Source organism: Amblyomma americanum, chromosome 9 (genome assembly GCF_052857255.1).
Source record: "Amblyomma americanum isolate KBUSLIRL-KWMA chromosome 9, ASM5285725v1, whole genome shotgun sequence".
NCBI lineage: Eukaryota > Metazoa > Arthropoda > Arachnida > Ixodida > Ixodidae > Amblyomma > Amblyomma americanum.
Genome location: NC_135505.1, coordinates 97,318,042 through 97,339,774, shown reverse-complemented (window position 1 = coordinate 97,339,774; position 21,733 = coordinate 97,318,042). Strand labels below are relative to the sequence as shown.

The 21,733-nt window shown below is 44.6% G+C and overlaps 1 protein-coding gene across 1 annotated transcript; it reads right to left on the bottom strand.

Annotated features, from left to right (window-relative positions):
• Positions 1-10,630: 10,630 nt before the first annotated feature.
• On the bottom strand, positions 10,631-19,267 carry LOC144105204 (uncharacterized). Its single transcript, XM_077638349.1, has 3 exons — positions 19,177-19,267; positions 15,382-15,557; positions 10,631-10,979 (listed from the first exon to the last, which is right to left on the bottom strand). Exons 1-3 carry the CDS (start codon positions 19,181-19,183, stop codon positions 10,698-10,700), a joined length of 465 nt encoding a protein of 154 aa, XP_077494475.1. The 5' UTR covers positions 19,184-19,267; the 3' UTR covers positions 10,631-10,697.
• Between the last annotated feature and the right edge of the window lie 2,466 nt (positions 19,268-21,733).

Below are 21,733 nucleotides of genomic sequence, written 5' to 3'. Positions count from 1 at the left end.
GTCCACCGCTACGGACGAGGGCCGCGCTGGTGAACACTCTCAAGGTTCGCTTACACACAATAATAAATATGAATACCCATGAGAGCAGCAGATTGGACAGCCGTCGCCGTAGCTCAGTTGGCAGAGCACCGGAGGCGATATTCAGAGGTAATAGGTTCGGATCCCACGCGTGGCATGGTTGTTTCTTCTGCTGCTTAATAAGTAATATTCTTTGAGCGATAGATTAATCCAAGTAATATTATCAGACTGATTACCACAACACAATAAAACAAGTTGAAAGCAGTCTCGTATGCACCTTGGTTTCGGTGACTGTAGGCGCCCTTCATAAGTTTGTCAAACAAGCCCCTCATTTCCTTTACCTTGTCTGCTAATATAAATGAATACATATATGTCTTGAATCATCAGAAATTAGCTCAGTTGTCGAGGATATTTTTACAAGCTTGATCTATTCATTTCCGGTAGAAACAGCACGAACGGACAAAGGATCTAGAAAGAGAACACACAGACAAGCGCTGACTCGCAACTACATTTTTCGTTCAAAAAAACAGTTATATCTAACAATTACATGCGCTAAAATGTTCCAGCTCACACTCCCAGAGTACTATCTTAGGGCCACATCATAGGCAAATGTCTAAAAGCACGTACACCCCGATACAGCACAGCCGTGACAACCAAAAAGCACGAAAAAAAAACAAATCACTGAAACAGATGTCGTGTTGTCCAAGGAAGCAATATATTTACTGACTAGCAATAACAATTACTGACTAACGTATTCATCTTTCTATTTCGAATATGGTACGATTCCATTAACTCTCTTGTTGTTTTGTCTCTATGACGAAAATTTATGCGCATGCGTGCGACTTCAGGTCTGAACACTTTCCCGTTTTCTTTCCCGCAATCCTGGCAGTGGTCATATAGATGAGAATAGGTTGGCTCCGAAAGTGATCAGAGGTGTTTCTTAATCCGAATATCAATGCAGCGCCGCGTCTGACCAATATAAACTTTATTCCCCGAAAGGGGAAGCTCATACGCCAATGATCAAACACATTGCAAACATCTGGGGCTACGCGATACTGAACAGTCAAGTGGGCTATTTCTAGGTACGTTAATTGTCACATCGGTTCCTTATCATACGGCAAGACTTCCAGCCTCCCTCCCCTCCAATCTGTGTTGCTCAGAAAACTCTACGTGCATGTGAAACAGTCCCGCAACCTTTTTGTAATCATGAACCGTTCCGAGTACGTACGGAATAACTGCATCTTTCTTTTCTTTGTTTTCTTTTAACCCTTCTAACAGAAACAACTAACATAGTATTGCACGGGTAGGTTAAAAATCGATATTTCTTACAATCGTCAAAGTCTCAGGAATCGTTTGCGAGAAATAGAATCATTCTGTTTTCTTGCGTTTCGAAGTTACGGAGAGCTGAGTGATGCTAATCGCAGAAGATGTGAAAGGTCAGAAAATGAACCTTAAAGTTTATGGCCTCTTCGCTTTTGCTTTGGTCAAAGAATTGCTGCACTGAAATCAAAGAAATCCTCAAAAGAAATTACCTCTCAAATTTCGACGCCCGCTGATCTAAAAAGCGTAATTTATAAATTTGTACAGAATATTTTGCTCTAATTTTTCGCCAGGAAACAGAAGTGCCCAGGGCTAGGAAAGAAAATAAATTCAGAAATCAAAATTTTTACCAAATCGACCAGTTAAAGCCGGTCTAGCTTATGCGTGATCTTGCGGCTAAAAACAGGGCTTAAGCGAGACAGAGGAGAATGGGGACACGACGCTGCCCCCAGTTTTCGCACTGCGCGACACGTGTGTCAACTAGCACGGTGAGCGCATGTCTCTTTCGCCGAAACAATGCCAGCACTTTCCTTCACTACTGTACTGAAGTAAAATCGTTCCGGCAAGTGCCGAGTGTCAAAAGGTTATTTCATTTAAGGCCTAGCGTAGAAATCGACGCCGAAAACGCTTTCTGTTTACTACTAGCCATATTTAAAATACACAGTGGCGAACTATTTCTCTGAATGCGCCTCACGTGGCCAACGCAAGCTCGTGTACCTTAAAAAAATACTAAGTTGAAAGCATCAACTATTCTGTGATTCGCAGAAACTGAAAACGCGCCTACAAGCCTTGAAAATTCCCGCTCAACACCACTTTGCGACGCCACTCCCTGGCCTTTGCCTGCCACGAACCCGCTAGAGACTGCAGCGCCACCTCGTTTGTTTGCAAACATGCAGGAGGTCTATACATTGGATTTTGAGAGCCTGGCTGCTTCGACTTTCAAATATAAAAGCATTTGGTAACCAGAACGCCTTGGATCTTTCCTATTTCTGAAATTATGTATGATGAATTTGTTGAAATCTAAACTCCACACAATGGTTGGTATTTGTTAACTATCTGTTAAGAAACCCAGGTGATGTCATAAATGGTAAATTCAATATTAGTCTTTATGATTAAGTAAATGAAGTGTGCAAAATATGGCTTGGAGCATTAATGCCAGCTGCCAAGAAAACTGTTCATTGTTTCGATGCGCCATGTATTGTTGGCTGTTTGGGTCATGCCCTTTTTGTGCCTTCTTAATAAAATTAAGAACTTCTCACTGTCACACATGCTCAATAAAGGCTTAAGCAGTCCTCACCAATTTAAGAGAGTCTTTCCTGGTTGGTTTCTTTTCATGTTTCTCATTCAGCAGTTAATCATTATAATTTGCTCGGGCCCACCAAAGATTCATTGATACTATTTGTCGCTGGTTTGCCTGATAAAGAATAGAGTTTCTGGCGAAGTCGAAACTTAGTGAGTCTAATGGTCTCATATGTCTTTAGAATTCATAGCAACGTAAACATGTAGCCCATTACACAATTGTGTAATGCGTTTAAAAAAATCTAACCCGTGTAGAAAATTCTTCAGCTTATGATTTCGAGCTTTTTTCGTGTTTGGAGTTTAAGCTGATTTTGGTCTTTTTCAGTTAATAGCATGCATGATCGTAATATTGAAGTTTGTTCACTTAAGTCGAGGAGTTTTAAAACGACTGGTCGCGATTTACGTATTTCCTTTTTGCCAACTCTGTGGCATGTTTCGACACCGCCCACTGTTAAAACTTGTTCCTGAAAAAAAGCATCATCAATTACTTCCTTTTCCAGTTCCTCGCTAGTCTCCTTGCTAAGCTTTTTTATGCCGTAAATGACCAGGTTATTTAACATGCATCTGTTTTCAAAATCGCCTGCCTGATTCCTAACTGTACTAAAATGCTCCTGAAGTTCCGATGTTGCCGATTCCATATTTTCACCTTCGTGGCTGAGAGATTAAGGCGCGAAAACTGTTTCTCAATACCATCAATTCGCTCAAAGAGAACGGAAATTTATTCTCAGTTATGTTTTGATACGCCTGCAGGAACTCCATTGTTGAATTGATCTTGCTGTGGCCTTCTAGCAAATTAGATAACACTAGAATTTAAATTGGCCCAGAATTTTTTCAACACCGCCACAAGACAACAAATCTTTTGATAACGCAATAACGCAAGAAAGAAAACGCTGAATACACAGTGGGCAGGGTAGCATTACTAGCAAGCGATCGTCACTCCTGTGGCAAGGAGCAGATTTGAAATCACTAACCTGGATAGCAAAGCAAAATAATTTGCTTAGCATGCTGCCTCGTTTCCTGCTGCCATTACCACTATTGTAAAATGGACTGCTAAAGTCAGTAAGCACGTTGCTGTGCCTGTGTACAAAATCTAATGTACGCCAAGAGTATTTCGAAAACAATTCAGTAGCGATTACCACGATAATTACAATAAGTGCTAAGCACAGAATAGACTCGGAACAAGGAAATTTTGTAGGTTGCTTAATTACCATTACCGTATGACACTGTGATTGAAATGGGTCTTCTGAATTTCCCTCCTTCTGATCTTCCACCGTTTCCTGCGGTTCAATACATGTTCGTCTGATGACGCTTCAACGCGCGCGGCTGGAAGATGATGAAGACTTCGCTTTAAAGCTACAGCGTGAGAGACTGCCTCAATTTGTGTTTACTGAGCGCTTTTTGCCTAGAATTGCAGTCTCGCTTAGGTATGTGCAATACGTCATTAGTTTGCAGGCTGCACCACCTGTTTGCTTCGACCATATGCGGCCGCTGTATGCAAAGCACTTAACCGCCAACATTCTAAACGGTCTCCTGGAGAAATGTCTGTTTCCGTATCCGAGCCATGCTGCAATTTTCAAAGACGCCTCTCAACAAAGCGAAAAGCCAGCAGTAGGTGTTTATTCCTACACACTAGATTGGAGTTATTATTCTCTCCGGGTCCCAGATTATGCACCAATTTTCGTTGCTGAATTTCTCGCTATTGGTTTGGCCCTTCAAGAAGTTCCCAGCAATATTTCTCAACTTCTCATTCACTCGGACTGCCTCTCAGTCTTGGCTGCACAAAAAAGTTTGAAAACTAGTCTCCTGTACCGATCCCTAATGTACTCTGTGTCACGTCGTGTCCTAGAGGTGCGCTTTCAGTGGATGCCAGGTCATTGTGGCATTACTTCAAATTCGATGGCCGATTTCTTGGCGAAATCAGCCATCAATAGGCCTGGTTCTCATGTCGTTTCGAACCTCACTCTTTTGACCACGTCCCGTTATGAACGTTTCCAAATACACCATTACCTGAGCCATGAACCCATCCTTGGTACAGCGGATTTCGAACATTTGAAATTCCCCTGGAACATACGTTCCTGCGCATCAAGACAATGTGAGGTTTCCATGACACTGTGGCGCTGTAGGATTCCTTGCCTTAATCTATATTTATGCCGTTCTGGGTTCAAGGCGTCGAATCCATGTGCGTCATGCGTGGACGTTGAAACGATAGATCATTTCATCCTCTACTGCCTGCGGTTTGCACGGCGGAGAATGCAGTTTTTGGAAAATCCTCTCGCTCAATTAGTTCTGCCGTTTCGTCTTCCCGCCCTCCTCTCCTTCGGTGCAACCGTCAAACGGCATGCCATTAGGGAGGTGTGTCAGCTTCTCCACTAGTATATTGTTGAAACCGGGAGATTTTTTACTTAACTTCTCGATGCCTTTACTTTCCTCTCAAAGATACTTTCTTTCTGATTAATTATTTAAAATTGAGTTATTCTACTTGCACCGCTTTGCTTCCTTGATTTTGATTCCGATTTCGTGAAGATCTATCAAAATTCGTGAGTTTCTTTTTCTCTCAGAGTCCCCTCAATTTATTAGCCGCTTAAGATAAACCTGGATGAGATTTTCCCGGTTTGAACCTGCACCAAACCCTAGCCTATCCCCCACCGTGGGTATGTGCCATCGTATTTGAGGCAACAACAACATCAGCGACTGACTGAGGGGTTCGCTGACGTGTCCTTGCTGGCTGCTGCTCTCTCTCTCTCTGGCTGCTCTGAGCGATCCGTTGAGGTTCGGGTGGCTTCTCGTTTTATGGCCTTCAAACATGCGGTACGGTAGTAAGCCCGGTCTATGTCTACCCAGTCTCCCGGCCAGGGGAGCTCCCCCTGGTCAGCTTCTCTATCTCCTGATCTCCTGCCTTTCGAAGCTTCTTTGCGCAGCGGCGTCGGCAGTATCCCTGTTGCGCTAGTGCCTCAGGGTCGAGTGCAATCAAGATGACCAACCCTCAAGTTGTTCGGGCTGCTCTCCAGTCAGCTACTTCTCATTATGAGTCAATTTCAGAGGTAGGTCAGTTTTGACGCGCCGGGATTCTGAGTAGATCGCCAGACCTCTACTGTGCCAGAGAATAACTAAAGGAGCTCGGATTCATCCCGGGATCGGGGTCGAACCGGCCAAAGTTGACAGCGTCGGAACTGGACGCAGTTGCCGGGCGTACTGATTGGACCTCTGCTGCAGCAATTGCTCCATGTGCATGGCGTCGACCAGAAAGTCCGCGACGGTGTTGGGCGGGTTCCGTACGAGGCCGGAAAAGAGCTGGTCTTTTACGCCGTGCATCAGATGCCGCAGCTTTTTGTCTTCACTAATGGCGGGATCGGCGCGATAGCAAAGACGTGTCACATCCTCTACGTATATTGCAGCACCCTCATTTGGAAGTTGAATTCGAGAGGACAGGGCATGCTCTGCGCTCTCCCGGCGGTCGCCGTTGGCGTACGTGGTCAGGAGCTGACATCAGAAGTCCAGCCACATAGGTAGGTAGCCTCACGGTTCTCGAACCACGTGCGGGCAGTCTTCAAGGCTTAAATACACGTTACGCATCTTGGTCGCGTCTTCCCAGAATTTGAAGGTCGCAACCCGTTCATAGTGGTTCAGCCAGTCCTCGGCATCCTCGAACTGGCCACCGTGAAAGGGCTTAGGTGTTCGTGGGGTCTGAAGGGTAAGATAGGTGAGGCTGGCCGAAGGTACAGTCATAGTCACGGCGGGCAGTGTCGACGCAATGAGCGGAATGAAAGTCGAGGGTGCGCCGTCACGCGAGAAGACCTCGGGGGACAGGATCCTCCAGCTCCTCCAGCTGGCACGATGGACAGGGGTGGTCACAAGAGGCGGGCGCGTCGAGTCTTCCGCAGGAGAAGGGAGCATCGGTCGCACCTCCACCAGTATCACGGCCTGAGGAGCCGTGCAGTTAGGCGTCGGGGAGAGCCCAAGACTGAGAGCTTTTAATTAGAGAGCCAGTGTCCAGGTCCCAGAGGAAGGAAGAAAGGAAGGAAGGAAGGAAGGAAGGAAGGAAGGAAGGAAGGAAGGAAGGAAGGAAGGAAGGAAGGAAGGAAGGAAGGAAGGAAGGAAGGAAGGAAGGAAGGAAGGAAGGAAGGCCTCAGACGTTGCTGGCACATACCCACTACTGGGGAGTGGCTTATACACAGGCGGTTAATTACTGGATACAGAAAACTTTTGACGGGAAAAGGAGTGGTAATAGTAATATAGTCTGATAGATTGGAAGAGGGAAGGACAGGGGTCCTGTTAACTTGAAGATCGAAGACGGGACAATGGTTTAATGTGCATAATAATATACAATGCCTGTAATGTTTCAATGTCGTACTGATTGAGAGCGGGAAAAAGAAATTAGAATGGGAGTCGCTGCGTTTCTTGAAGAAAATTCTGCACAGCAGAGTGCACACTCCTGTCGTTTCGTCCAAGCAAAGAAGCGCCAATGGAAAGAACAACCGCGGAAGACACAGGCAAGCCCAGTTGATGAAATGGAATTTGCAAAAGACGCTTCCTAAAATGAGAGAAGAGGCGGCAGAACAGCAGGAAGTGATCTATTGTCTCAGGTTCAGCACAAAAAGGGCACAGTGGGGAAGCTGCCAGGCCAGGTCTGTGAAGGTAGAAATTTAGAAGGGGAACCCGGCAACGCAAGCGCGTGAAAGAGACCTCTAGTCTTCGTGAGCGCCAGTCTTTGCTACTCCAAGGATGCAGAAGATGCTGATATTCGGGAGATGATGTAAGAGCCGAGGCAGCAAATTCCTGAAATATTGTGTAGCTGCGAAACCTCACCGCAGCTGTGTATGCACACGTTGGCAGGACAGCAACAATTGGGCCGCTGAGAGAGGCTCTTGCTAAGGAATCTGCACCCTCATTTAAGTGAAAGCCCATGTGACCTGGTACCCAGAGCAACCTTACCGAATTTAGATGGAGTGGAATCAGGAACTTAAAGAGGCGTAATGCCCGAGACTCAGTGGGTGAGGATAAGGAAGAGCAAATGGACAGAGAGTCTGCCATAACCACGAGCTGGGAAACGGTAGTTTCTAATTTTCGTAAGGCTAAGATTACTGCTAATAATTGAGCCAGAAAAATTGGAGTGAAGTCAGGAAGACGGAGAGAAAAATACTAATCCAGTGAAGGCGAAAAAATTCCCACACCTGCCTTTTCGCTATCCTGCGAGGCATCGCTAGCAATAAGAACATGAGAGGGAAAGGATCTTAGGTGGTCCTGTAATAGACCCTGAAGAAGCGGGAAGGGCTGCAGCTTTGCATTCGATGGAAAAATGTCATCGAATTCAATCTGGACAGATGAGGAGTTGTTATACATTTGGCGGACATCTGTGAAATGAATATTTACGCGATCAAGGAGGGACGGCACGTAACATATCTGCGGGGTATGAAAACGAGACCAGGCAGCACTAAAAAAGGCGTAAGGTTGACTAAGAAATATTATGCTGGAAGCGTGAAGAGGTGACTCCAGAGCCAGAGCGCTTCGAGAGCCAACCACCACTTCGTCGTCGTTTCGACTAAGCGTGGAGGCCATGTGGCGCGTTAGGCACGTGGCAATATGATTTTATGTGTGGCCTGTATGAATCCGTGTATATCTCATATAAAATCATATAGGACTTTTTGAATAGGGTAACACTACTAACCAGCTTAAACAGAGATTAACTGCTACCAATTTTGATTTGACTTTTGTGTTCTTTTATTATAGGACAATCTTGTTTTTCGAGCGTTTTTATTTACCCTTTCTAACTTCGCGCTGTTCGTGCGCATATCAGATTCTTTCCCTCTTCCTCCTTTTAGTCCCCTAATTCCTCTTCCCCAATGCAGGGTGGCCAACCGGAATCTCTATCTGGTTAACATCCTTGCCTTTCCCTCCTCCTGTTTATCTATCTATTTTGTGAAGAGTCTTATTGTTTTGAATTTTGGTGCACTGGGAATTGTTAGCCCCTTGTCTTTTCTTGGAATATTGCCTACTGTGCGTAGCCCTCGGGCTTCAAAATATTATAAATACCGTTTCGACAATGAGTTGAACATCAGTTATGTAATTAGTTTTTTTTATCGATACTGACGTCATACACAAGGGTCTGAAGTCAACCGCACCATTTAGGAAACGTTTTGCCTGTTGCAGATACCCATGAATTAAAGTAAAGCTGGGATTAATCATATTTCGGCGCTTGTCTAGCTAAATGACTGCATTTGGTTAGACCGTGCATTTGACTTCCTTGAACTGCCGTTCGAAATCATATGCAGCGAAAGAAAAACAGGAAATACTGAAATGTAGCACTCCTGGATTTATTGTAGTACTGCAGCGCTCCGTTAATATTTAACCGTGTTTATCGTACGGTTCATGTGCCATTTTTAACATCATAGTTAAGAGTTTACGGACTACTGTAGCTGCTAAGAAGTTTATCCTGTAACGCAAGCAGAAATAAAAAGAACATTACCCAACGAAATTTCTGAGCGCGCGACACGCAGAGGCTCCATAATATTAAAGCAGCGCTAAGCAACAAGGACGAAGAAAGAAGCGAACACACAATATCTTTCTTAGCCGCGTTGATAGACAAGTGTCGAATGAATTAGCAGGAACAGTCATTCGCATTTTCCGTTACGTGAATGATTTCCTGGTGTTTGGAAGGCCCCTAGATCTTGAATATGTGTCACGAGTTTTTGATCTTTTTACACAAAATGGCTCAGGACTGACGTTTACGCATGAAGTCCCCCAGCAAAATGGCTTGTTATTTCTTGATTTAAAACTGACTTTTGAACCAGACCATGTGTGTTGCAAATATTCCCCCCGAAGCGAGAAGCCCCTACTGAATTAAAAGTCGTTCCATTAAAAACTGGCAAAAGCTGGAATTGTTACTAGCTGTTTAAGCATGACAGTAAACAAATCATGTCCTCATCAAATGAGCAGCAGTCTCCTAGCCCAAGTGCACAAGTGCAGGAAAACAGGATACCCGGACTCGGTTACTGTGTCTAGTGCTGATAAAGTATTAAAAGCGGTGAAGTCTTCTGAGTGCACCTCAGATGTGCAGTCTTTTCAAAATGAAAGGAAGAGGTTGACCGTCATGTCATGTGTTCACAAACTGTTGCACCGGTTTAAAAAAGTTGGGGCTAAGTACGGAGTTAATGTTCTTTTTTCAGCCCCTAATAAACTAAGTAATGTAGGGGCCGCAGTACAAAGAAAAATCGACGGGCATAGAAAGAGGAAAGTGTTTAACATCAATCATGTCCATCAATATGTCCAGTGCAGGACTGGCATTGTCTATCAGATCCCATTGTCATGTGGTTCTACGTACATAGGTCACCCCGGCCGATGTATTAATGTACGCCTCATGGAACACGCCAATTCCTTGGGAAAAAAAGAGACTACCCTAGCCAAGCATTGCTTAACGTGTAAATGCACACCGTATTTTGTGGACACGGAGGTGTTGTTTGTGCACAATGATCGGCACACAAGAGAGATAGCAGAGGCCTTCCATATCAGAAGAAAGCCAACCTGTTGCGTTAGCACACCTTCAGTATCCCTAACCTCCAAGGAAATGAGCCTGTTGCACAGGCAATAGCATATCGGCGATAATTGCACGAGTCTTTGATGCGGTGTTTTTATTTGCATTTTTAAATGAGCACATCTGTGTTTGACAATGCGCATGTGCGTAGTTCTTGTGTACGTATAAATTGACCTGCTTACATCAAATAAAACTTTGTTGTAAGATCAGCGCCTTTGTGTATGTTCCCTTCTTTATTCGTCCTTGTTGCTTCGCGCTGCTTTAAAATTATGGAGCATTTCCAACTCGCCCAATCTGCCGTTCTTCTACGCAGAGGCTGCACATAAGGACTGTGGTACACTTCTATTCGAAAAGATATAATTTGTAAAACGAAGCAATCGATTAAATTGTACACTCCTGTCGAACCACGGTATTAATGTTACGCTCCACAGTAGCTTCTTGCGAGCGTATCATGATAATCGCGCTGCATTCAAGGAAACTTGTTTCTGTAGAATTAGTGCCAGTAGTGAAGTGGCAGCCTAGAACTGCATTTTTACACTGGATATGTCCACTTCCACGGTCCGGGCACTGCCGCAATGGATCTCGTCTCCTCTGCTCCACCGGCGCCGGTTTCGCTGTGCAAGGAGTCGTTGCTGGCCGTTTCGTCCTCCAGGGCTGGCAAGACGAAATCTTTGGCCCCGATCCTGGCAGCCTCTTCGGGTTGAGGTGACGACACGGCCTCTCGATGTTGAAGTGGGCCAGACAGCACGAAGGCGGTAGAGGAGGCAATGATCAGAAACCCGATCACCAGGGGCGGAACCATGTTGAGCCAGGACTGCATGCAAGCAAGGGCCAGATTTCGTAAAGTTTTGTGCCGTTTTCATTTGATTTGGTAGTGAATCTAAGTACGACAAAAGCAGAATGATTGCGGAAGTATACAACCAATCACAGGCGCGCTCGCTGTAAGTGGCGCCGCCGCTAGCCACTCTATATTGCGCCGCATCCAGTCCGGCCGAGGAGCATGGACTACACTCAGCGAGCGGCACCTACGGGTGAGCGTTTACGCATGTAAGCGGCATCTTAAACATTTTCCTGCCGCTACGAGTATCACGTCATATCCCCATGGCTTACAATAATCGAAGAAACGACAAATTGCTGGGGAGAACGTGAAACGCAAATCAAACGTTAAAAAATAAGGCACCAGATTATGATTGTTCTCTCTCCACCAGAAGGGTACTATACCAAACATCCAGAAACAAGTTTTAGCCAGAAACACTGTTAATATTTTGATAACATAAACGCTTATTGCAATTTTTTTTCTTGAGCTTAGGTTTGTGCCCGTATTGAAGAAGTGTGGACTAAGTAAATAGTACACACTTCGGCTAGTGCCGGTTGCGTCAGTCGTCGAATATATGACGGCTGCGTGAGGACAGCCAACGCGTATGTTGTGGCACATTGTATCGGCAAAAAATAACTGCAGAGCTGCTGCCCTCACCCTTTGTTCACGGTTGTACGTGGCCCTCGCGGTAATACAGGACATAGTACGTTCACCGCCAAGGACGAGAGTGGCGCTGGTGAACACTCTCAAGTTTTGGTTACACGACATATAAATACCCCCGAAAGCAGAAGATTGGACACCCGTCGCCGTAGCTCAGTTACCCTACTAATTACCCTACTATTATCCCATTGATAATTACCCTACTATTATCCCATTGATGAACACCACAAATTAAAAAAAATGGCTGCCGCTTATCTCGGCTAAGCCAGGTTATGCAAGCGAAATGTTCTTTATGCGTTAGACTCCAGTTCTTCGACTGAAGACGAAGTCGTGGCGGAGACAAAAGCAGCAGTGGCCGCCTGCAAAGCACTTCCCTGCCGCCTTTCGGCATCCTCCAACGCCGTTAAATCTTTCGACGCTCCCGTTCTTCGTCAGTCTCAGCCGCTGGCTTGGCACGTTTAGCTTGTCTATCTCTAGCTAAATACTTAGCATGATTGACAACGTCTGCTGAATGATCAGACTCAGCCCGTCGTCTACGAGACCGTCTTGACGGCGTGCGTAGACGGCCCCGACCACTCGCTTCATTCATAGCGAGAAACTGCGAGGCGGCAGTGTGTAAGCGAACGGCAAGTCACGTGGTTAGTCACGTGGACACAGCTGGCAAAGGAGCTGCGGCGGTCGGCGCAGCGGCGCCTTGCGGTTGCAGCTGCGGCGAGTCACGTGGAACATCACGTGGCTGACACACCTCCACTTGAAAGTCAAATTTATCGCGCCGATGACTTTGGCGCGTCGAGGCTAGTAAAGCGACAGCTTTAAAACATCCTCAATGCTTCCTGGTTTCGCGGACGGTTGGCGTCCGTCATATACAGGAATAAATATTGGAAAATGTCTTCTACAAAACTTTGCAACTGATGTTGAGGTATTGAAAAGCATATAAATGCACCTGTGTTTGATATAAAGGCGGTCAGAAATACTGTGCGCAACTAATAAGATACCAAATATAAGCGGAGAAGTTTGTCGTATTTTTTTTTGCACAAGAGCAAGCCCAATTTAAATAAGGCCAATTTCGGCATGTCGCTTTATTCCACACTACCAGGTTTTAAGTCCGTAACACTAGAGGCGTCAATATTGCTTGAATGATCTGCGATCGCTGTAAAGAAAATGCGTGGAGGAGGAGTCAAGAGATTAGAGGTGGAGGAAAGCAATGATAGAGATAGGATTGAGAGAAAAAATTATGGGGCCCCCAAGCTATTCTTATGATGAGTAAATTAGAGAACACTGCTTTTTTGCTGAGTCATTGTAAGGGGAATAGGGCAGAAATGTTATTCCACTGCAACAGCGTGCTTCGCTCGTTTCGCTGCGTTCTGATGGTCTCGCACTTCGCCGGCAGAGAACAGTCGCCATCCGCCACGCTTTGCTCTCTCGCCTGATGATGTAGACGTCAGAGATTCAATTTGGACAATGAAGACGCAATAGCGCCTCATCCTCTCTCCTAAAGATGAAGGTCAACTCACGGCGGCAAAGGGACTTTCCTTTTTGTGCAAGCTCTCGCCGCGTTTGCTTAAATGCAGAAGTGGCACATCGTTTATCTCGTGGCTTATGTCGCTAAGGCGACGCGCTACTGTCTGGACGTGCCACATAAAGTCAGGCGGGACAGTGGCATCTCGCCCAGTTCCTGAGGCTGAGGAGGCCAGCCGCTCCCATAATGAACCTTCTATGGTTTGTATGTGGTATGGTATAGTGACCACAGGTAGGAGGAGGGGCGCCTCAAACCCGTTTCCATTCATCGAGGAAATCTACTAGCCCGTCTCGGAGGGGGAGAGTCGCGTGCATTCATGGTGATGACTTCGCGTACAGTGTCTCCGCCTCGCGTTTCTGCCAGGCCTACCTATCACGGCTTTATGGCTGCGGCGAGGCTTGCGCACAACGAGCCAAGTAATGCTCCTGCATTAAAATTGACGACCGCAGAAACACACGTTCTTGGATGTTTTTAATTAAGGAGACAGAAGAAAAAGAAGCTTTGCAATGAAACTAAATGAACACGGACATTGAATAAAACTATTCCCCGCTTAAATAAGTTCTATAAGTTGACAACTACAACAAAAGCAGCAACACGAAGATCTTTATAGACTACATATATCCTTCTTACATCGATCAGGGCATTCAAGAACAGCATCGACGCAGGCATCAAATCAAGCTAAAGATTATAGTTCGTTGATCACAGGTGCCATTGAACTAGCACATATAAATATACTAGTAAAAAGTACCTCGCCTAGCCTAATGGAAAGCGCTCTTAAACAAAGAACTGGGTTTAGTAGTCAAAGAACTGGGCCCGCACGAATAAACATAGTTCATATAGATATGAAGGAAGCTAACTGTCACCGAAACCAAGGAGCATAGGGGAAAGTTTTTTTTTTTAATTTAGAGTGCTGATCACTGCGAGAATAATACTTCGACTAATATGTAGCTTAAACAAAATTACTTTTAAAGCATCAGAAAAAAACAACTATGCCGCCGTTGGGCTCCGAGCCGACGACCTCCGAATATCGCATCCGCTGCTCTTACCAACTGAGCTACGGCGACGGCTGTCCAATCTGCTCCTCTCATGGGTATTTATGTTCATTGGGTTTAAGCGAACCTTGAGAGTGTTCACCAGCGCCACCCTCGACCACAGCGGCGGACATAGCATGTCCTGTAATACCACGAGTGTGACGTGGAACGTCTTATAAGTAATTTTCTTTAAGCGATTTATTAATCTAAGTACTATAATATCCCACTGATAAGCACAACACATAAAAAATAATAAAAAAATAATAAAAACATTTCAATATGCACCTTGGTTTCGGTGACTGTTAGCTCCCTTCATAAGTTTCTCAAACGGGCCCCTCAATTCATTTAACTTGTCTGCCAATAGCTTAACGAGGGTCTCGGTTCTGGCAGTCTTGATGCCATAGGTAGCTTAAGAGGGCTCTTGCACAGTTTCCGCCCTCGCCGTTAGATGACGTTCCACGTCACACTCGTGGTATTACAGGACGTGCTACGTCCGCCGCTGTGGTCGAGGGTGGCGCTGGTGAACACTCTCAAGGTTCGCTTACACCCAATGAACATAAATGCCCACGAGAGCAGCAGATTGGACAGCCGTCGCAGTAGCTCAGTTGGTAAGATCACCGGACGCGATATTCGGAGGTCGTGGGTTCGGATCCCACCGGCGGCATGGTTTTTTTCTGCTGCTTTATAAGTAATTTTCTTTAAGCGATTTATTAATCTAAGTACTATAATATCCCACTGATAAGCAGAACACATAAAAAAATAATAAAAAAAAATTCTCCTATGCACCTTGGTTTTGGTGACTGTTAGCTACCTTCATTAGTATATATATATATATATATATATATATATATATATATATATATATATATATATATATATATATATATATATATATATATATATATATATATATATATATCGCTTGCACGAAGGGGGCACTGGCGAAAAGCACTTTATTACTAACGTTTCGGTCGGGACCCGGCCGGGGCCCGGCCTTCGTCCGAGTGTACTCTCTTCCAGGAAGAAGAGGAGGAAAGCGTTGACGACAAGCGGGTAGTAGAGCTAGGCAACATTCAGAGCCGTTGCAATGAGTAATGCCGGCAATGACAGCTTTTATGCTACCACTGCCTCTTAACCGCACGAAGTGAAAAATAATCGGACCAAAGGGATAGTCAAGATTGCCGCTCACGTTTTCTTCGGGCTCCTGGCGCAGTTTTTCGCCGTCGCCCGGTTCTTCCGTCCCTCGCCGAAGTGCGACAAGCAGACCGTGAGAGTCAGCTTGTGGTGCCGACTGATCGTTTGGTGGCCTGACTTCCACAACGCTCAAGGCGGTCACCCATTCAGTTTCCCCGCTTGCGGACACCGCTGTTTTGCGGACATGACATGAGAGAAAAAGAGCGAGATGCCCCATTAGAGCAAAATGGAGAGTTGCTGCACACTTTTCAGTAGACTGTATGGGAAGCATTCATTGATTCATTTATTTGGGCATGCAAAGATGCTGCAGTATGTCCACGAGGAGTGGCAGAAAGAGACAACAATGCCTCCTGACCAGGCATTCACATTGAGATTACACTAAATGAGAGCAGATTGGCGTTCTAAGAAATAAATAAAGCACCTCTCAAGATACTGCACAACGTCAAGAAAGCAATGAGATCAGTGGCAATTCAACAATATATGGTGCTTTGCCCGTGATGTATTATCTGATTGGACAGTATAAATTTATTACATCATTCACAACTCAAAATCAAACAACGATGCGGGAAACGTACATGGTATTCGCAGTCCCCCAAGAAAAGTGGAAAGAATTAACTAAGAGAGGCCGAGGATAAAAACATGCAACTGACTTTTTTCTTAAATTGGGAAGCAGTTTTGTATTCCTGTATGGTGTTCATCATGGTAGGATGTGTTGCCTGCAATTACCAAGCGGTTGTCTATATTCTTAGTAGCGTAGTTTGCGCATGACTGGGACTAAACCGTGTATATAGTGCCCAAGTCATAAGTAAGATTTCTTTTTAAGCGGAGAAGGGTGTAAATCGTGCTTAAGCTTATGACCATTAAGACTGCACAGAGACACCATAAATCTTATTATACGCTAGTACGCTAACTGTGCCATGCAAGAACGCTTTGGTAATAGTTACAGTACGGAATACCGTCTTGAATATCCTGATCTGAAGCGAAGGAAAGACGGTCTTAATCTGTTTTGTTTCATTTGTCCGAAACTGGTTGGCAGTACATAAAACGGATGTGAACTAGTGAAGAAAGCTGTTTTGTTACAAGCAGTGGGAAAAGCTGTTTAACGCGCTGTAGCAAACCAATAGACCTAGATAATATGCAACGAACCAGATCCATGTGATCTGTCTGTGTTTAATCAGATTTGAGACAGACTTCAAGGAAATGGAAATAATTTGACGGCAACAGATTACCAATATAAATCTTTAGTTGCACATCGTGATACAACGGTTTATTTTAGGGATAGAAAAGAACATAATTTTTTTGTACATTCAAATGAATTTGACTGTTATCCAGACACAGCTCTAACCGGCATAGCCAACGACTAGAAAATTGTTCAAGTGAGGCTAGATCTTGAGCAGAAAAAAAAACGTTGGTGTCCTCTGCATAAAGGATAATATAAGGTGCCAGGGGATATTAACTATGTCATTTATGTATAAAATGAATAACAAAGAACCAATGGCAGATACTTTTGGCACACTACTTAATTATACGTGTATCTGACAGAAATAGATTCAGTCTTGGGCATTGTTTTTCCTATGCCACATAAGTGTTAACAAGCCTCTATGCTCTTCCTCTAATACCATACTCTCCTAAATTTTCCATCAGAATTCCTTGCCTAATAGAATCTAAGGCTTTTCGAAGGTCAAGGAAGGTGCCTAGTATATATACTTTATGCTCCATTTTTTTCCTGAATATATTCCTTGATGTGTAGCACTGCGGGCTCTGTTGATTTGCCATCTATAGAAAAAAAACGCCCAGGTCTGTATTCTGCAAGCAATTAATTAATTATTTTCGATGTAGTGAGTTACTTTCCCTTGTAAGTCTTCATGATGACAAGAAATAGAGAGAAGGGTATAGTAGGATTGGCACTAGTTTTGTATGTATGGGACATTAAAAAGAAGTTTCCGAAATCATGCACGCCAAATATACTAAATATTTCGCCAAGTTGCTCTGTCTGTATTGGAAGGTAGAAAAAGTTGTTTTTTTGTGTGTGTGGTACCGCTGTCTCTCCAGTTCCGCTCCTCTCAGTTCTATACCTTGAGCACTAATGGTTTAATGTTCACAGACATGTCTCGGTTAATCGTTCTTTCATTACGAGCATTACTGCATATTAGAGGCGCTGCTGCGTGCTTTTGAACGGGAACAAATTGTCGGCACCTGCAAGACCACACAGGGATATGTTTGTTGAACGGAAGAGAAGCGGTCAAGTCACTTTTTTTCGAACTCAAATACATTGGTGCCTTGTCCGTAGCTCAAATTGATGCTATGAACAGGTTTTAAACGGCTCCAAAGAGATTCAATGTCAGAAATCACACATCTAACCACAGTGCCAAATTATATCCTCGTCAGTGTTGCAATCGTTGCGCACATGCGCAGCATCATCATCGCCCTGTTCGCGGCCTTCTATCGGCAGTAACTGGCCCGAGAAACATGTTAGTGCTTCGACAGGGCTATTCACTTTCTACATCAGCAGCATGTGTAGCCTGAGAAAGGGAATCCCCCCCAAACCTGAAGGCATAATGATTGTTTGTTTGTTTGTTTATGGGGGCTTAACGTCCCAAAGCAAGTTAGGCTATGAGGGACGCCGTAGTGAAGGGCTCCGGAATATTTCGACCACCTGGGGTTCTTTAACGTGCACTGGCATCGCACAGTTCACGGGCTTCTAGAATTTAGCCTCCGTCGAAATTTCACCGGCGTGGTTGGGATCGAACCCGTGTCTTTCGGGTCAGCAGCCGATCGCCATAACCACTAAGACACCGCGGCGGTGCTCAAAGCATAATGACTCGAAGAATTGTGTCCTATGTTGTGTCCTTCCTCCAATTTTCTATTCCTCCCGGTTAACCTGTCAACATAGAAGTTTATACAATAAAAAATTTTCCTGTCGGAAAGCTAACTGGAAGGCCTTGTTGTTCTCCATTGCACGTTATACAGGCAGCACGAATTCTTTGAGGACCATGTGTGGCTGTACATCAAGCAGGAAGTACGCATGGTGGTAAGGGGAAATCCCTGACATCTGGCTAAAAATGTACATAAGCGCCCTCAGGATATTTGTTGGCGTAAGCCATGCGAGTTTCGCAGAAAGTTCTCGACTGTAGTTGAATTTAATTTAGCATGAAAAAACGCAGGCCTTATTTTTCACAGAGAATGCGCCTTTATTATGAAAGGTTAAGCTCATTATCGCGCTTCGCGGTCTGGCTACGCTGCGTAAGCAAGCGAGCTTTCTAGTAAAAGTCACTCTCTTAAGAAAGCGGACGTTGTGACACCCTTCAGGCATCGCATGACTCCTGATAAAAAACATATGGTGAAACTGACTACAGTTTGTAAAGCCTCGAAGCTCCGGGGTAATAAGTGGGAGAGTGAAGTGACTCAGGGGTTTTCGCGTTCGGTTGCTGATGCTACGGTCGCGCGTTCGATCCCGGTCGCGGAGACCATATTTAGTTGTATGCGAAATACAAAATCGCCCTTGTGCTGTGTGACCTAGCACTCGTTAAAGAAAACCGGGCGGTCCAAATCACCGTGATGCAAATAAATTCACGGTCCGCCTCTACTGCGTTCTTATAGAACCAAGATATTAACCTACCCCATTGTGTATTTACAGTTGATAAAAATACCGCGAAATCCCATTGCTTTGAGGCGTCGTGCTCAATCGATCACATTTTCTTTCAATGTTCTACACAGTGTTCGCAGAAACAGTAGTGACACAGCACAAAAATCCAGCTTGAATAAGCTCGCATCAAGTATTATTGCTTACTTTCCATTGATGTAGGTGGCTTTTCTTCGAGGTCTTCGGGGTTTATGATGCCACTGCGCTTGCACACAAGCAGAGGCTGGATTAACGTCGCTTAAAACACAACGACTTCTTCTTCATCCTGTTTTAGAACACTGCAGAATCATAAAGACGAAGAGTGAGCAGGATATTTCCTATGGATTTTAAACCTTTTCGCCAAAGCATGCCATGTTCACTTGGACTCTTAGCATCTAACGACTATTCACTGTTTATATCATTAATTGTCACTTTAATCGTCGGCGTCATTTTGGTTGATCTTTTATTGTTGTAGCTGACTCCAAACCAATCGAACATATTCTCTTATTGTATTCATTGACTTTTCTATTTCACAATTCTGAGTGCACCAATTCAAAAGGCCCATGGCTTTTGGTGGACGCATCAGAAGAAACAACTTAAAATTTACAAAGGCTAAAAAAATATTAAACAAATCTAAAATAATACAAAATCCATCTCTATTATTTGATCCATTAATTTCTGATCAAAATTTTCTTCAAAAGGCGATTTGCAAAGCAGATATGCCCACCAAATATTTGTTTCGGAAAAAATTAAAACTGAAAGAAAAACACATGCTGATTAAAAAGCCTTCATCCGTCTCTCTTGGTCTTGAAATCACATAAAAATAAAGATGGAATGTTTTGTTCCCCTGGTGTTTATACATGGTAGCCGGCATTTAGGCTGCAATGGATATATATATATATATATATATATATATATATATATATATATATATATATATATATATATATATATATATATATATATATATTAGCAGACTAGGTAAAGTAAATCAGGGGCTCGTTTCACAAACTTATGAAGGGAGCCAACAGTCACCGAAACCAAGATGCATAGGGGAACGTTCTTTTTTTTATTATTTTAATGTGTTTGCGTATCAGTGGGATAATGTTACTTAGATTCATAAATCGCTTAAAGAAAATTACTTACAAAGAAGCAGAAAAAACAACCATGCCGCCGGTGGGATCCGAACCCACAACCTCCGAATATCGCGTCCGGTGCTCTTACCAACTGAGCTACGGCAATGGCTGTCCAATCTTCTGCTCTCGTGGGCATTTTATTGGGTGTACGCGAACCTTGAGAGTGTTTACCAGCGCCACCCTCGACCATAGCGGCGGACGTAGCACGTCTTGCAATACCGCGAGCGTGACGTGGAACGTCATATAACGGCGAGGGCGGAAACTTTTTTTTTGATTATTAAAAAAAAAAGATAACGTTCCCCTATGCACCTTGGTTTCGGTGTCTGATGGCTCCCTTCATAGGTTTGTCAAACGGGCCCCTCAATTACTTTACCTTGAGAGCTAATAGCTTAACGAGGGTCTCAGTACTGGCAGTCTTGATGCCACAGGTTGCATCAGAGTCCTCTCGCACAGTTTCCGCCCTCGCCGTTAGATGACGTTCCACGTCACGCGCGCGGTATTACAGCACGTGCTACGTCCGCCGCTATGGTCGAGTGTGGCGCTGGTGAACACCCTCAAGGTTCGCGTACACCCAATAAAATGCCCACGAGAGCAGCAGATTGGACAGCCGTCGCCGTAGCTCAGTTGGTAAGAGCACCGGACTCGATACTCGGAGGTCGATGGTCCGGATCCCACCGGCGGCATGGTCGTTTTTTGTGCTGCTTTAAAGTAATTTTCTTTAAGCGATTTATGAATCTAAGTAATTTTATCCCACTGATAAGTACACACATTAAAATAATAATAAAAAGATAACGTTCCTCTATGCACCTTGGATTCGGTGACTGTTCGCTCCTTTCATGTATATATATATATATATATATATATATATATATATATATATATATATATATATATATATATATATATATATATTGTGATGATGATGATGATGATCAGATGACTCGTGAAAGCGAAGAAGATGGCCCTGCGCGTCAGCCGTATTGTTATCGCCACGTGTGTCTGTGCCCGACCTAGTTGCCCTCGGATTGTTCTGGCTGCTGCTCCCTAACTCCCGTACCCATTATCGACAGAAATTCCGCCACGACAACGCTCACTCCACATCGCACTTCTCTCCTGGAGCGCTTGTGTGGCTTTGGATACCATCAAGTACTCCTGGACTCTCCTCTAAATTTCTCGGCAAGTATCACTGCCCCTACCGTGTCCTGGAGCGAACATCTCCAGTTAATTACGTCGTCGAACGCGTCACGCCATCTCCCGATCTCCGCCGCCACGGCCGCGAGACCGTTCACGTCCAGCCTCTCAAGCCTTACTACAACCCCTCCGTATTGCAGTCGCCGTAATTCGTCAGGATGGCTCCTCTTCGCCCCGGGGGTGATTTTGAAGAAGATGATGACCCATACAAAGCAGATGACTCATGAAAACGAAGAAGATGGCCCTGCGCCTCAGCCGCATTGCTATCGCCACGTGTTCTGTGCCCGACCTACTGGTTGCGCTCGTATTGCTCTCGCCGTTGCTCCCTTCCTCCCAGCTCTTTTAAATAAACACCCGCCTTACACACACACACACACACACACACACACACACACACA